The sequence below is a fragment of the Prosopis cineraria genome, unplaced genomic scaffold, assembly GCF_029017545.1.
Source record: "Prosopis cineraria cultivar Desert tree isolate PC_DT_omini unplaced genomic scaffold, ASM2901754v1 PC10, whole genome shotgun sequence".
Classification (NCBI taxonomy): Eukaryota; Viridiplantae; Streptophyta; class Magnoliopsida; order Fabales; family Fabaceae; genus Prosopis; species Prosopis cineraria.
The window spans coordinates 18,521,481-18,539,024 of NW_026555341.1; the positions used below are offsets into that span (position 1 = coordinate 18,521,481).

General features: G+C 33.5%; 1 protein-coding gene across 1 annotated transcript; it reads right to left on the bottom strand.

Annotated features, from left to right (window-relative positions):
• Positions 1–449: 449 nt before the first annotated feature.
• Positions 450–16,889, bottom strand: LOC129322304 (uncharacterized). Its single transcript, XM_054968558.1, has 11 exons — positions 16,309–16,889; positions 14,946–15,229; positions 14,676–14,870; positions 10,926–11,272; positions 9,098–9,389; positions 8,055–8,213; positions 6,563–6,928; positions 4,825–4,890; positions 4,587–4,635; positions 3,803–3,926; positions 450–850 (listed from the first exon to the last, which is right to left on the bottom strand). The coding sequence occupies exons 1-11, from the start codon at positions 16,679–16,681 to the stop codon at positions 781–783; spliced, it is 2,325 nt and encodes a 774-aa protein (XP_054824533.1). The 5' UTR covers positions 16,682–16,889; the 3' UTR covers positions 450–780.
• Positions 16,890–17,544: the final 655 nt, after the last annotated feature.

Sequence of the window (17,544 nt, forward strand, 5' to 3'; positions counted from 1 at the left end):
ACAACTAAGTTGCTACGTATATAAGAATTAGGATTCAAACTCCCAACTACTTGCTTAAATGAGAGTAAAGAACTCCTACCATTCATGCCAATCTTAATTGACTAGTGAGCATTCAAATTTAAATATAAAGATAAGCTAGAGTCCATGTGCAACATAGACTCCACCACTCAAGTTGTAAACTACTAAATATACAAAATACCATGACCATAAAACATGAGTTATGAGCTGCATGCATATTGACATCAACTAGAATCATCGTTTTACAAAATAGACCGAATTGAATGGTCAAACCAATTAGATAGCTTAGCTTGAACCAAAAAATTATTTTCATGGTTGAGCCAATGAGATAGAAACCAAAGTTGAGCAAAAAACTAAAACGATTTTCAAAACACCAAATGGATCTAAATATAATATAAAAAAAGCTAAATTTAAGAAAGAAAAAAAAACAGTTCAAAAATTAGACCTACTAAAAGCTAACTTTATTTCTAGACCCTTCACATGTATATTATATTCAACAACCGGCCTAAATGATTAAACCATAAAAATCGATGCCTGCCAACCTTTTCAGTTTAACATTTGACTATATTTTCTTGCGCAATCCACAAGAAAAAAATGAGTCACTTGTAAATATTAATAAATCAAGTTAATTTTTTCTTGCTGCACGAGCACATAAGCAGGACATGGAATTAAACCGCAGTGAATAGAGTCCAAGACAAGTTCAGCAGTTCACCATTCAACTTGGATCTCCGGACTCAAGCTGAATTAACCATGTGTCTTTAGCTAACTAATCATATCAAGGGCCTTCAAAATAAAGACATAGGTGAAGGCATCCTCTTGGAGCTTCTCAAACCTACATCCAAAGAATTATTTTATGAAAAATGGCCAGATATATAAAATAAACAAAACGAAATAAGAACACACTATCCGCATGCTGAACTACATGTCAGGCCAAACAACTTTGTTTTTTTTTTTTTGGCTCCAATAACATATCCATGAGCTTCCATAATTGACAACAGAACGAATAGTTTTCACATTTATTAATCTATATTTTTTTAATTTACTGTAATCAAATAAGGTCTCACTATCCAACCCTCTCTACAAGGCTGAATCTACAAGTTCAGATAGTTTGTGCAAATCAACATCTTTATGCAATTATGGCTACAGTATACCATTAGATGATTTGTCCGTTGTAGAATCACTCATTAGACCTTCATTTTTCTAACTCCACTGGAGATGCTTTATACATGGGGGTGGAAAGATCAGGTGAAGCCTCTATCATACAAATACCAAGGCAACTTTCTAGAGATGAGCTCTCTTAGCTAATGACTTTCGAATAAATCAATAATTATGAAAGGCAATTTTATCGTAACCATTCATAGATAAAATAACCATTAATAAGGGAGACAAAAATTGGTTTTGCATCTGTCTAAACTGAATTAATCAGTGGATCTTTAGGATGCTGTATATAGGTTGGAGAATTTGTCAATATTTGTCTAGAGGATTGACCAATTTTTTCTTGTCCAAGCCTCTTGAAAATAGATTTGACTGTTCCATCAGAAGTTAGGAGGGGCAGAGTAGTAGTTTGAACATCAAGTTGGCTATGATGAAATTGCCTCATGATTATTGACCTATTCAAGGGGCATCAACTAAGAGAGCTCCATCTCTAGGAAGCTGCCTCAGAATCTGGTGATAGAGGCTTCACTTGATCTTTCTACCACCATCTACAAAACATCCCTAGTAGAGTTAAGAAAATAAAGGTCTAATGAGTGATTTTGTCACCAACAAAAAATCTGATGGTGTAGTGTAGCCATATTAGCATGAGAATTTTGATCTGCACCAACTATATCTGAAGTTGTACTTTCAGTCTAGTAGAAAGGGTTGGATCAGACAACTTCATGTTGAAGTCTGGAGCAATAGTGAGGATCACATTCTCATTACTAAAGAACAGTGTCTCGATCAGGGCATTGTTGTAAGTCATGTAATTGGTATCCAAAAGAGCAATTCTAGCAGTTGCTAGAATCCTCTTTCTTCCATGAAGAGTCAAAATGAGACAAACAACTCCAATGTGCATATGAGTATATCCTTGTTCATGCCATAAATTTATCAAAAACTAAGGAATTTCAAGAGTAACATATTGTTCTACAGAGGTTGCCTAGAGACCACATGGATTAAGTTTAGAAGTTTGAACAACTTCTTTAGCCTGAGGTCTTCCAATAGAAATCAAAGACTAGATGCTCCTAGTAAAACAACTAAGTCGATGATAAAGACTGTGTGGGCTAAGAAGAGGAGGCACTTGTGTCTTGAATTCAAGCATCGTCAGGAAGATGTAAAATCTCGACTAAATTGTCAATCTTGTTAGCAATAGTTCCTTTGACTGAGGAAGGAAGTTGGTCAAGAGAAAGGGAAGAAGAAAGTCTAATTAAGCTAGAAGTAATAGGTAAAAGGATAAGTACTTTACTCATGATTATGGGATTTTCTACTTACTTGCAAGCATTACTAATATTTTTCCTTTGTCATTGCAAACATTGGGCTCTAATATGCCACCCAACAGATCCATATTCAATGCTCATTAGTCCCCCTATGAGATCTGGACTATTTAAATTTAATATGAATAGTCTAAATTTTAAATAAAAATTTTAAATCTTCTTATCACCAACTGGGACAATCTAGGTATAGTTTGGATGATCCAAATTTCATATAAAATTTTTTTATAATGTATATAAAGTAACTATCTAATATATTCTTGACAGTCCAAATTTTTAAAAATTTTAACTTAATATTTAAAAAAATATTTTTTGAAAGTGCCAATTAAGATATTGTCTTTATTTTATTAATATTGCATTCATCAAAATAAAAATTTGTATAGATTATAAAAATTTTAATATTAAATTGGATTATTCAGATTAAATATACTGTCTAGATTATTAAAAAACGCATTTATTAAATTTGTTTAATAAATTTTTATTTTAATAAATATAAAATAAAAAAACTTTAAATCTAGACCATCAAGAATTAAATATCAGTGATTTTAAAACCGAACATGACGGTTGGTTGGACCAATCTGACTATCAACCAGTCCAGATTTTGATTTGGTCAATGTATGAAAACTGTTTTGGAGGTTGAGCTATTTCAAACCTGTGGTTGGACCGAGAACCAGATCCAGTTTTCAAAAACCAAACTGTTAAAAAAAAATTAATTTTTTTATTGAATTTTTGTTAAAAAATGATCAATTTTTTTAATCATTTAATGTTATGTTATATCATGTAACTTGTTAAATCATGATAAACTTAAAATATTTAATTTTTTTAGTTTAGTAGCAATTTTATATTTATTTCTTATATTTATATTATTATATACATATATAATTTTTTTAATTTAATCATTACGTCACTGGTTTGACCATTGGTCCAACTTAATTAAACTATGTAAACCGTAAACTGCAGATCTTTTCAGTTCAATATTCAGTTCAGTTCTGAAAACATTGTTAAATATAGACAGTCCAAATCTCATCACGGGTGAATGAGCACCCAAACGGACCCACTACCCATACCATTGCATTTTCTTAAATAGCTAATGGAGCCCATTAAATCACACTCTACAGTTTAGAGTTAGTAGGAGCATACAAGTCACGGCAATCCTTGCTATTTCTTTAGAACGTATTTTCTTAAATGACACTTATCTTTTCCTCCCCAATCTTCAATAAGAAACATGGTTGAGGAAGAAGAAGAAAACCAAAATAAAGAGGAATTAAATTGAAAACAAAAGAAATTTTAGAAAAAGCGCTCATTAAATTAAACTTTACCTCCCAGACTTTGAAAAATGGCCAGCACCAAGCTCGCATTTAAACAGCAGAATATTGTCATCAGTCTTCATATCCCTCAGTTTTGCCACAAACTTAGCAGGTTCAGAATACAGAACACGGGGATCTGCAGCCGGTAGGCAAGTGAAATCATTGCCGTCCACCAAAATTGATGGTAATTATTGTTCACTAATTGATGCAATGTTCAGAAAGTAATCCAATAAAGAATCTAGGGAAAATTAATCTGCAGGATCTTTTAGTTTTTCTTAATTTTAAATTAGGTCTTTGTAATTTATTTTATTTTAATTAAGTCTTTATAATTTGATTGATTAAATATATTAATCCTTGAAGATTAGGATCCTTGAATTTTTTCTATTAAAAAATAAAATTAAGGACTTTTACATTTTTATTAAAAGATTATATACCTTATAGAATTAATCACATAACTTTTATAACTCAAAATTTATATAATAAAGTTATGTGTTCTAAATAATTTTATCCTATAAAATTTTCATTAAAAAATTCAATAAAAATATAAACATTGTATTAAATCAACTTTTCTTTTCTTTTTCTTTTTGGCCAAAAGTATTAAATCAAAGTTTTTATAATTTTTAAAACTGTTTTTTAAAATTAATCATTCATTAATAATTTTAACCTTCAAGAATTAACATATTTAATTGATTAAACTATAAAAACTTGATTAAAACAAAATAAACCAAAAGGACCTAATTCAAAATTGATGAAACTATAAGGACATCGAGGAATCAATCATATAAGATATGTTTACCATTTAAACCAGCAGTAACAAGAATGTGAGGATAATCTTGTGCCTTCACCTGCATAAAATAAGAGTAGGATCAAATGAGAAACCAAATTTTGACAAAAATTCCCATAATACTTAGATGCCAACCAAAATATTAAAAAAAAAAATTCAAAATAAGATGGATAAAAAAAGTTATAGGCAAGGCTTCACAGCAGAGATAACATTTAAGTTTTAATCAAAATACTTATCGACAGGTTCTCACATTATCAACTGGAGAATATGACTTCATATAGAAGTAGAATTCCTCCTTCCTAGGATCTCCCCATTCCTGCAAAACAGAAAGAGAATACCTAGTAAAATGCTGTGGCGTCATTTACTGCCCAAATCAGATTAGGGCTTAATTCTGACCGATATTTTTCTCATCTTTATTCAGTGTACAAGGAAGTTCGATTAGGGATTAAAACAGAGGTGATCATTATACTCCTTTAATACATTAAACAAAATAAAAATAAATGCACACAGAGATATACTATTTCATTTCCTTCCATGGATACATATTAGACAGAGGTGATATTGATATACTCTACCATCTTTACTGTGGTGAAGATCACAATTCCAGCAACCATTACCGGTGGTCAAAAACCTGACTCTAATACCATTTGATAGTTGATAAACTCAAATAACATGGACAAAAATGCTATTTCATTTCCTGCCATGCATACACATTTTAGTGATACATATAATTCCCTAAATACCCTTTACGCTAATTACTTCTGACATTAATTCCCAAACTACCCCTGATTCCCATGTAAAATTGAGACTTACAAAACGACTAAAGGTTACTAACTCTCTTGCTACTACTTACTGAAAATGGAAATTCAGCAAATGACAACGGACAAAGGTACTAACTTCCCAGACATTAGAAGTAGGTCAGGACTCTCCCTTGACACACCAGCTGTCAGCATCACTAAGGACACACAATCCTAGATAACTGGCTCCCACCATTTTCCAAGAATATTCCTGGACTTTAGGCCTCCCTTAGCTTCCTTGCTTTGGCCCATATCATTATTATAAGTGACTGGATCCTATCTTTAGGCATCCTTTCTTGTATACTTGGCCCACTACAGGATTGGGCTCATCACAATGCATATTTATGTGGGTTCCATCTATCCTAATAAAATTAAAACAAGCAAAAATACAGAAAATACATTGCAAATGGAACTCAACAGAATAATGGAGTTGTATTTCAAGCAAAATAAGGAACTGAAATTACGGAGTACATGAAACAACACAAAATACACCCAGTACAGCAACACAAACATAAGCTACACATGAACAAATGATAAAGAAAGATGTTCTTCCTCCACCCCAATCCGGCATTTGAGAGGCCAAAGCTCTCCTCACCACTCTCAATATTCAAATCCCTTTGCATGAATGGACAAATTTAAAGAGCCAAAAAGTGGTCATTGCCCCTACCAACACTACCTATACATTTGGCTACACCGAACTTGACTCGTCCTTTACCATTTTAATCCTACAGATAAAAACATTGGGATAAATCTCTTCGCCACTGGCGTTTGCCCTTCTCTAAATCACTTTCCTCCCTAGATCGTCTACCACAGGTCTTAGGAAATGACATCCAAATCTTTTTGGAATCACCAGCTCTATCAGTTCCTCGTGCCTTCATGGGTTCCATCATACCATGTCATCAACCGCCTTATCAAATTGCTAAAAATCATATTGACAAGTGCTTTGAACCAAGGCTTACTTTCTAAGGCAAACACAACTAAATTTATCTTTGACATGTCTATCTTCAATAAGCAATATTTTTCTCTACTTCCATAATACTATTAATACAAGCATTTAATAATAATACTATGTAACTGCATGTCTTTCCAAGTCATCTATTCCAAGAATAATAAAATGGAAAACATATTCAGGCATTTTTAAAATGTTATGAGAAAACCAGGCAAAATAATTTAACAGAGGACAATAAATACCTCCCATTCTGAAGTTGTGAGGGGTATAGATGGATCAAGCATGGTTGTCACAACATCCACAAAAGGTACACCGGCAACTGCAGCCTTGAACAAGTCAGGCCTCATATTAAGAACTGCACCAATTAGTAAACCCCCTGCACTTCGTCCATTGATGCAAAGTCTTTCCTTTGAAGAGTATTTTTGATCAATCAAATATTCAGCAGAAGCAATAAAATCTGTAAAAGTGTTCTTTTTTTTCAAGAACTTCCCATTCTCATACCACTGCCTTCCCATTTCGCCACCTCCACGAACATGAGCGATTGCAAATATAAAACCTCGATCTAACAATGACAGCCTTGATGACTTGAAACTGGGATCTATGCACACCTGTGGACAAAGTGAGTCACTAAATTATCAAACGAGACAAGTTGGACTTACAAGATATCCCCAAAAACAAAAAATTATAAATTGAAGGAACCTTAGCAACTAAATATAAATTTGACTGCAAATAACCTCAGGAATAATCTATGAAAGCACTGATACTGTATTCATCTTTGAAATACTCTCTTCTTCAGTGGGAAGAAAGAGAAATTAAAGCAAAAATCCCACATATACACAATGAAAACAAGCTACTGGAAGCAGAAGGAAAATAAACTCAGCACACTCAAACTCACTAACCACTGGACACAGCAAAACATAAAAGGATAATGATGAAGAAAGAAGCTTTCCTCCAACCCAACCAGGTGTTTCAGAGACCAGGCACTCTCCCTAACAAAACCACACTCTGCCTGCTTCCCAACAAACAACCAAGCCCCCTTAATAAACCTCTCCGCTCATCACACTCACAGACCAATTGACACTCACAGCACCCACCTCTCTCCCTCTTCCCCCTGGCCAGCCTTTTGTACCCTGCCCAAATGCCACTGGCCCATTATAAATAAAAAGACTCCAGAGTCTAGACATTAAAATTGGCAAAATGTAGCTAAACAGACCAACAAACAATGCCACAAAACACCAAAACAAAAGGACCAGCAAACTGAAAAGAATAAATTTTCTTCACAGCATGTCACAAATTATTAACAGAGTTATACTTGTCAATATTGGAATCCGAAAGACATTAATAAATAGTCATAATACCAAAATCAACAGGAATGACAGAGATTGTATTTTAGCTATGATAGAACAGAAAATTTAATCAGTGAGCAAAAAGGAAAGGAAAGGAGAAAAAATGGAAAAGAAGTTTGGTCATATTTAGGAGTATATATTTTTCTTTCAGTGTCAATTTACAATGGCAAGTGCATCAAAGACTGCCTTAGGACATTAAAAAATAAAAACATATATATACAAAAGAGAACAACAACATAAAACTTTTATAAGAGTCAAACACACACACACACACACACACAAAGAAATCACCTTCTTGCACTAATCATCACCCCATTAAAAGCAAAGCATTCGAAGTTGTCATTGATATCTTCAATTAAATGCATAAAATATTTTCTTCTCTTTTTACCTCATAAGACCCATAGCCATAAAGTAGTAAAGGATCAGAGCCATCAAGTTTAACAAGGTCCTTTCGGTAGACAATTGAAATGGGAATCAAAGTTCCATCCAAAGCAGGTGCCCACAGTCTATCAGTAACATAATTTGTTGCATCAAAACCACCCAATACCTGAATTGTGTATAAAAAAACTATTAAAGCCTTAGACAAACTTATCCAACATCTCAAAACAAAAATCAGCAAAAATCCATACAAATATTTAAAAAAAAAATGCATGCTCCTAGTTTTGCAATAGGTGTATTATTGATGAAGAAAAATATAAAGATCTATGACAGAGGGACAATAACACAGAATTTCTTAGATCTGAGCAAGTTGTAAAGGATCTCTATCACAACAATAAGAAAGGAATTATTATATTGAAATGAACCCAAAAACATTCAATCTCACTTTGCCGATGCTTCTAAAAATATCAAATAGATGCAATTATAAACATCATTAGGTGAAAATTTTGCAAGACAAGCTCTATTCGAATCAAAGATGTTGAAATGCATATATTAAGTGAGCCTATGAACTGGATGTATCATGCACTAATAAAATTCATTTAAACATGTATCAAAAACATATATCAGATTTATTTCTTTTCTTCATTACTTTTTCCCTTCCCCCTCTTCTTGAGGGGTTATTGTTGAGCGTGCACACGTTTTGAGCAGCACATTGGCAACATGCTAACAATAGTTTTTCAACTAGTTTAGCATCCAAGATTCATTTTAGCACTACATGCCCTATCTTGGAATGGTAAGAATGAGAAAAGACAATAATGAATAGGAAAACAATCACAAAAAAAAAACAAAGTTTTAACCCAGATAATATGAAATAAATTAGCCTAAGCAAAACAAAGAAAAAAATTTTAACTTCACAAAAAACCTAAAAAAAACAAAAGGAAAGGAAAGAAAGAGACATCACAACAAATAAGATTGCAGTCATAAATCAAGACATAAGTGAAACACAAAGCACCACCGTGCAGCTAAGTAAGTTCAAGTGCTGACATTGCTTACCGAGTCAATCTTCTTCAAAGCAGAAATGCCTGAATTCATATCATAATCATATACAGAGGAAGGAGTTTTCAAGGAACTGTATGAAAACCGTAAAATACTTGTGGAAAATTCTGACTCTGAAGAATCCACTGAATATACTGGATCAGTGAAATTAACAGCATGACCACCTTGAAGGCTCTGTAGTGGTTCTCCAATGGGGGGAAGGTGATAAACTAATATCTTTGGTAGACCATTTTCTCTCTCATATGCTACAAGGTGATCAATAAAAAGTTGAATCTCCTGAAGTTTGACACTGAAGAAAATTCAATGTAAGTTTCTGTGACAGAGAGATAGATAATAACACACTAATGGCAAATTTGGAAAGATTTACATTATGATTTTAATAATTTATTTTGCAACATTCTTTTTATTTCATTTATTATGGTTTCTTTTTTGCTTTATTTAACTTTAAATTATTGTCTTTGATCTTCCAATAAATAGCCCTATACTATTGTCTTTCATCAAAATTGATGATCTGAATATTTAGAGTTACTATTATCTATCTCTCCCTCAATCATCCTTGCTTTCTCCCTTTTGCTCTCTACTTCCCCATCCTTCTCATTCCCTTTCTCCATTTATCTCTCTATTTCTCCCTCGATTTCCTCCCCCCCCCCAAAAAATGCCAAATCAATTTGGTATCAGAACAAAGCTCCCTTTGTTCCATTCACAATTTCATCACTGAAAATGCACCCCAAATCTCATCAGAAATTGTATAAATATGCAGCTCCATCTTGGAGGAAATTAATGCAATTTAACTTATTAAATTGTTCCTTCTCCTTATGGCCACCTCCAAGGTTATCCCGTCCACTAGAAAGGTCGTTTAGATTTGGGTGCTACTTGAATGACTAAAGAGGGAGTTTTCCCACTTAGATCCATACTTGTTAGATTCCTATTAGCAGTCTTCCTCTCTAGATGAGAGTTCTTTCAAGCATGAGGACATTATTGGAAATTATGAAAGATTTATTTTATGATTTAGGTAATTTATTTTGTAACTTTATTTTCATTCCTTCATCAGGCATTCTTTTATAAATCACACACTAGACTTGTTTTCCCAAGTTATGCTTCCAGAATGAATTAAGAATTTTGAGAATTGATTACCAAAAAAGTTCACAATAAAACTACAACACACAATGCAACAACTTGATGTATAATAGCATATCTCCCTTCGGCGGTTATCATTTGACCATAAGATGCTTGAAAATCTTATTGAAAAAAAAAATAAGGAAGAGACAGTAACAGGGGGCGAAATGGGAAAGAAGAATCTTGCAAAGGTAGCTTAAATGATCAGAAATTATCTTAGGAATTATGGCTTTGAAATTCAAAGAGCGAGCAATGCATCCTGAATTAATAAAACGAACTACTCAAGACTCTCTTCCAACCTAATTAACCATAGGAGATATTATGTACAACTTATAACATACAAGATATGTACCATGTACATTTATCTTGTGAACCTAGATGTTCATATTTTAAAGTGTTTAACTCCTTTCCAGAAAGCAAACTCTCAATCTTTCCTAAATTAGAGAACCACTAGTAACCTGTAATTTAAAAGCCAAATTACAAATAATTTACAGTACTCAAATATTACAGCCTAGAAAAAGGAGGGTTTTTGGGCTTTTTGGGTTGAGGGAGTAAAACTTCACAAATAAAAAGAAGCTGATAATATCCAGATCAGAAAGTAATAAAAAATTTAGCTCAGAAGATCTTTCCAATGCCACAACAGCATATATAATGAAGAAAACACAATCAAATATATCAGAACAAAGGATTATGGAAGCAAGTGCCTTACCTTTCCCTGTGGGGAAGAAGAACTATAGTAGAGGAGGTATCATCAACTGGGCAAGCGACTACTTCTGAATTATAAAACTGATCACTTCTCCTCTTAATGAAAAAATGATTTCCTCGATGGCTAACAGTTGTATCAATACCCTCCACACGCGGTGTCAAAACTTTAAGTCCCTCTTCAGGTTTGGAAACATCAAGATAAAAATTAAACCTTGTATTTTTACTTTCTGATGCTACAAACAAATATTTCTTGCTCTCAGAAGCTTGAAGGTCAAGAGAAAATTTATCGTCCTTTTCCACATAAAGACATACGTCCTTTGACTGTTCTGTTCCCAGCTTGTGCAACCATGCCTGTATCAATGATGCCATGAACATCACCCACACACAATAAACTGGAGAGATATTCAAAAGGATTTTGTAGAATAAAGATTGAGGAAGGTAGAAATTTATAAATGACTAAGATATGTTCATTCCTTCCCATAACACCAAACATACATAGTAACAAATTAACAGAAACAAAGAGATAAGAAACCCCCCCCCCACACACACACACACACAAAAACAGCGAGAATAGAAAAAAGCAAAGTGTCTAGTAGGTTTTGAATGATGAATGAAATTTTCACAGACAAAAACAATTATCAAAAGAAGAAAAAAAATCAGAAAAGAAAATTGCTCATTTTTAAAACACATATACAAACAGAATATAAAACTAGTAAGCCACAATAATCAGCAAAGTCCTAGGCATACCAAACCAAAAGGACATAGAGAAACTTTTCTAAGTAAATAAAAGAAAAGAAACTGAGAGGTAAAAGGGAAATAGAGACTAAGTAATAGAAATATCATTTACGCTAAACCCCATTACATCATTAGGACCCTAATTATGGAGAATATAACTGAATTCCCATACTACTATACCACCTTTTTTACCCTTAATTTCCCTAATTACCCTTACTATTCCTAATTCTCATGTATCAATATACTCCCGCCACTAGAAGATCCTTGTCCTCAAGGATCAGAACAAAAGCTGTAAATAAAACAATCATCTAGAATAACACTTTTTTTAATAGACAATAAGTTGCTAAGACTTGTAAAAGAAGGAAAAAAAAATTTGAAACAAAATTAATGGACACCAAAAGCCTAAGCATGTGCAGTATTCCTTCAATCTAAAAGCCCATTATGGCAAGCCGCATAGACTCATGAGATACCCATTAATGTACTGTACCATTGCTCACTTAAGTCGTGCACTTATTTAATAAAGTTAAAGAAATTCAATATGTTGTTAAATTGAACTGCTTGCAGGACTATTTTAGTTGGGTTCACATGGAACTGAACTTGGTTAATTTAAGTCAAATGTCGTTGAACTTTTTAAAATTATTTGATAAATGGATTGTTGTATACCTGCCCCATCCAAGTATGTCACTGACAAATGGATTTATATTTATTCGTTTGCCTCCATGTTGGTATAATTTATTTTGTATCAAATGACAAATGACAGAGCTAATATCACCTTCAATATGTAATATAAATTATTTTAAATTAAATTGATTAGCTTGTGTTTGAACAAAACAAAGCGAGGACTATTGCCAAGCCCACAAATAAGATATATTTTGTAATCATATAATTATATTAATTTGTGTTGAAAGAAATGAAGTTCTTAGTAACTGACTCCTGATTTTGAGGATCTTCGCTTCATAATGTCAAAAGGTTGATTTGTCATGTAGTTTATCATTTAAACCATGTTGTACGTCAATTAAATTTTAAATGACTGTTATATACGTTGCACAGGAATTTATCATGTATAAGTTGTTTCATATAGATTCGTCAATTGCAAATTAACTTTATATGACTGTTGGCGTTAACAAATTGTATGATCTGATTTACATGTATATTGTACTTTTTCTACACATCAATACTATTGAAATTTGAAAAGCGTTTCTCATACTTCTGAAAAATTATAATCAAATGTTAGATTTCAAAATCTTCACACTTTGGATTCTCATCATTTTTTTTTTTGTCAATAGTAGATTGTATCATTATTCTTACATGAAATGCACGAGGATTAATGCTAGTTGTAAATGATAGGGGAAGTTAGTTAGCTTTGTTGGTTAGGGCAAGGGTCTTCTTATTAGTGGCCACTGCTTACATATGTTAGGGCAAGGAGGGAGCCATTAGTAATCAGACTTTTGGTCAATACAATTTCCGTAGTTTCTGCTCTCCTTCAAATCTTCTGCCTACCTATCTATTCTATTTATTCTTCTTCTCTCCCATTCCTCTCTTCTACCTCTTTCTTTTGTAACATATAGTTAATGTCGTTAATGCACAAGAGAATTGGTTAGTTGATTCCAAACTTGCTAACTTTTATTAAGTACATACTAGATGAAGTCTAACAATTAGGTCAGTTGATCAGTAAGATTTTAACAAGAAGAAATTTAACGCTGGAGCCTTTGATCTTCATCATACAACCACACAGATGCAAGTTTCCATGCCAAGAGGGATGTTTGAAAGTCTTAGAAGAATGTAGGGAATGATTAACCTCTACTCTTCAGCTGGAGGGGTTTGACTGACTTGCCTCTATTCTCCACCTCAATGATGGAGTACTGTGCTGCTGACTAAGAATGTAGCACTGCCGTTGCTGTTATTTATTGTTTATCTAGTTTTTCTATTTGTTGTTTTATGTGTTTCTAGTTTCATATTTTAGTTATTTTCAGATACCAAGGTTATTTTGTAGGTTAGTTAGTCTAGGGCTGAGCTGTCAACTTTTGTGCCTTAGTTTGGATTAAATAAAAGAGCAGATCAGCAGCAAACAGCACTAAAGAATGAAGATCAACAATATTGAAGTTACAGATAAGCAACCATGGAAACAAAGTTAAGCTTTTACATTAACTTTGTTATTCCAGAAAATTTCATAAATTCGAAAATTTACATGTGTTCATTCCACCAACACTACCATCAGCCTGTTGCTGTTATTCATGCTTTTCTCCTCCTTACTCATTTGAAAACCAAGGTCAACTTAGAATAAATTATTATTTATGAATAATAATATCATCATTGGCAACTTTGAATTTTTAATCAGATAAGTAGGGAAATTTAATATTTAATCATGGGTTCAAATGAAGGAACCTGAGCCTAGGAAAATGTCACCCCAGACTGAACACTATTTATACAATTAGGATAACTGTTAAGAAAAGGGACCAACTATTTTGGTTGCCTATAACTTAGTCTGCACTCATTTAGGAATGTAACCTTAGTAAGAATTTGAGTAAGCCTTCTTATTCGACTTGACTGTTTTTTTCCTTAATTTTTTGATTCATTTGTTCTAGTCCTACATCACAATGGGAACAGCTAAACAAATGCTTCACCACATAAAATCAATGTAGTTATGCAAGACAAAGGATGCAAGATGCATAATCCCAGTGTAATCATTATAAACATAAATTTGACCTTAAGTTAGTAGTTTTCATTTTCCATGAAAAGGGAATAGAAGTTGCGAAAAGAAAATCCTGTTTATGGCATATTCAGGACACAATACCCAATTTACATTATCTGATTCCCAATACATTATTGTTTAATCGTAGGCCTAAGGTTTAAAATACTAATTTTCAAGCCTAGCTTTGCATTCATTTGGATACATGAAGCTACTGTAATAAAAAGAAAAAACCCACTGACCAAATACTAATATTTAGTGAGTCCAGACAAAAGCATCAATCATTATGGTGCAAACTACTAATAAGAGTATCAAGAGAAAATGCAACACCTTATCAGGCCTGAGAATCTCATCCATTGTGATATAAACCAAAGCTTCATCACCAGCCCATTCAATGTATGATGTTACATTATGAAGAGGCTCTCCTTTAGGAGCTTGGGTTTCAGCATCTATGACATAGATAGTATAAATTTCATCACCTTTAGTGTCCTCTGCATATGCTACCAACTTATTATTTGGACTGACCTGAAAAGAAGGAGCATTCGTAATATAATAGAGATAATAAATAAAAAGAGGAAATGCTATAATAAATGGTCTAACCTTAAAAGCACCAATCCTGTAGTATTCATGATTTTGGGCCTTGATATTCTCATCCAAAATAACATGCTCCTGAGGTGGAACAGGTTCAGTCAGAACAGTATCATAAATAGATGGTGTTGCCTTATTGTCAGGTACCGGGCACCGACAGCGTTGAACATACTCCTTCCCCTGCAAAGTTCTCTCATAATAATAGTAAGGCCCCTTTCGTAAAGGTGCAGTTGTATCATCCTCCTTAATCCTTCCTCTTATCTCAGCAAAAACCTTATCTTCAAATTCTTTGGTCCCTACAGGATAATATACCCATCAGAAACACAGAACTGAGAACAGGCAAGAGCATTTCCAACCATATATCTTGAAATCCCCAGGCTTTATTGCTTCAACTTGTTAGGTTTTAACTTGTATTCATTCCAAATGAAGATAAATATGCATGTATAAGTAGACTACAGGGGACTGATTTGAACAAGAACCAAGAATACAACCTCAAGCTTGTCTATAGACAACAGAGGCCTGGACAAATATGATGGCGATGTCATTAATATTAGCTGCATATTTCTTGCAAGTGTAAACATCGAGCTGAATTGAGCTAAAGAACCAAGATAATGAACAGACTTCAAAAAACACTCTGAATTGTGGGCTTAACTTTGGCTCATTTGGACCATTCAGTATTTCTGCCAATTTAATCCATCAAATTTGAGCTAATCTTCTTTAAAAACAAGCAGATAAAGGCCTACTTTGAGTTGAACTTTGAAAAGTCAAGCCAAGTTTCAAGGCAACCATAATTCAATGAAGTTAAGTTCAACTAAGCCAAGTCACACATATCTAGCCTTCTAAGTTGTCACCATATTTTCTTTTTAAGAACTGATTTTTAAATACTGATAATAAATATGAGCAGATTGCCTGAGATTGATATAGACATGAATCATTTTGGCTGTGCAGCAATCAGATGTCATCTTAGCTTAGTATCTGGCAATCAATCGATGTGAAGCTATCATTTTAGGGATATATTAGTTGTCGCATGTAGCTATGGCAAATGGGTGTATGGATGATAATATATGTTTCATATCAGTAATGAATAATAAGAAAAAGCCTCCAATAACCAACTAAATGCTACACTTCATTGTTTGCGAGCTAAACTGAATATAGTCACGTAGATACTAATATGCAATCCAGTAGATCCAACTATACCCAAAGTCAAAATTTTATAACATTCCAAGTAATCCGAGAAATTCAAAACAAATTATCTCAGCAGGTTTGAGAAATCAGGCAGGCATGCTCGATAACATTTAACATTCCGAAACAAGCCATATTAATCCTACAGTTTGCGGTGTTTTATGCCCAAGAAAGTATAGGATAAGGTTAACACCTTTCATAATGGAGTCAGTGTAGGCATTTTCTTGACGGAGGTAAGAGAGGACATCAGGATCGCTGCGAGAATCATCCCGAAGCCAGTAATAGTTGTCGACCCTCACGTCGCCGAACATCTCCATTGCGTGTTTCACCTTCTTAGCCACCGGAGGAGGCGGAAATTGAGACTGGGAGAATGCCATCGCCGACGAGGACAAAGACTGAACTGACTTGAAAGCGACGTGACGTTGATGGGAGAGCCGAGAAGCAGAGGCAAGAACCGGGCGAGGAAGCCCAAACCCACAGGAAAGCACTACAGCGAGACTGAGAGTGAGCGGAATGGCGAAAAATCGATGAATGTCCAAGGACAGTGATGAAGAAGAAGGAAGCATGTCTCACTCTTTATATACACTTTTTCTTTATTTTTATGCTTTCCCTGAATTTCTTTTTAATTTAAATTTTGTGATTTTAGAAGTTCAAACTTCGACGTTCTCCCCCATAAGTACAGGAGCATGATCGCTAACATTGCATTCTGAGAAGCTCAATTGGCCAAGCGAACGGCAGGTACTGGGGCCTGGTGGTGCCCAGCCATCCAGTTCCAGAGCGTTATCTCGTCTTCAGGGCCGGTACAAATATGTAACGTTCATCATGGTGCCGTGTTCTTTTTTTTTTTTTTTCTTTTTGAATTGTGGTACATTTATTTTCTAAAAACACTAGATATCTTGCCCTGCGGTTTAAAAATATAAAATATTAATCTTATTTTAATAAAATAATTAATTATTTTTAAATTAACTCTATCTTTTAAATTTATCCTTATTTAATGAGATAATTTATTTTAAAATAAATATAAAATAATTTATTTAAAGGCAAAACTTGCATACTTAAGGTTATATTTTTAATATATTTTTCTCTAATAAATTATTGTCACTTGGATGATTTTTTTAGTTCGCCATTTAACTGTCCTTGACAGAGTTTTCCACAGTTGTCTTTCAAAAATGGAAAGAAAAGCAATAACCCTGATTTTTTGTCTCAATTAATCCTTGTAGCTGTTGATGTTTTTGACACCCTGTCGCTGCCGCTGTATGATTTTAGAAGAGTTGGTGGTCTTACAGCAAAGCAAAGCAAGTAAGAAAAAAGAAGAACAGGTGAGGGGCTTTGTTTTTTGTGTGGATATTGCATCGCTGAAACTAGTGGTGGGTGACTTTATTTATTTATAATTTATTTACATTATATATAAATCAATTTATGCTGTCAA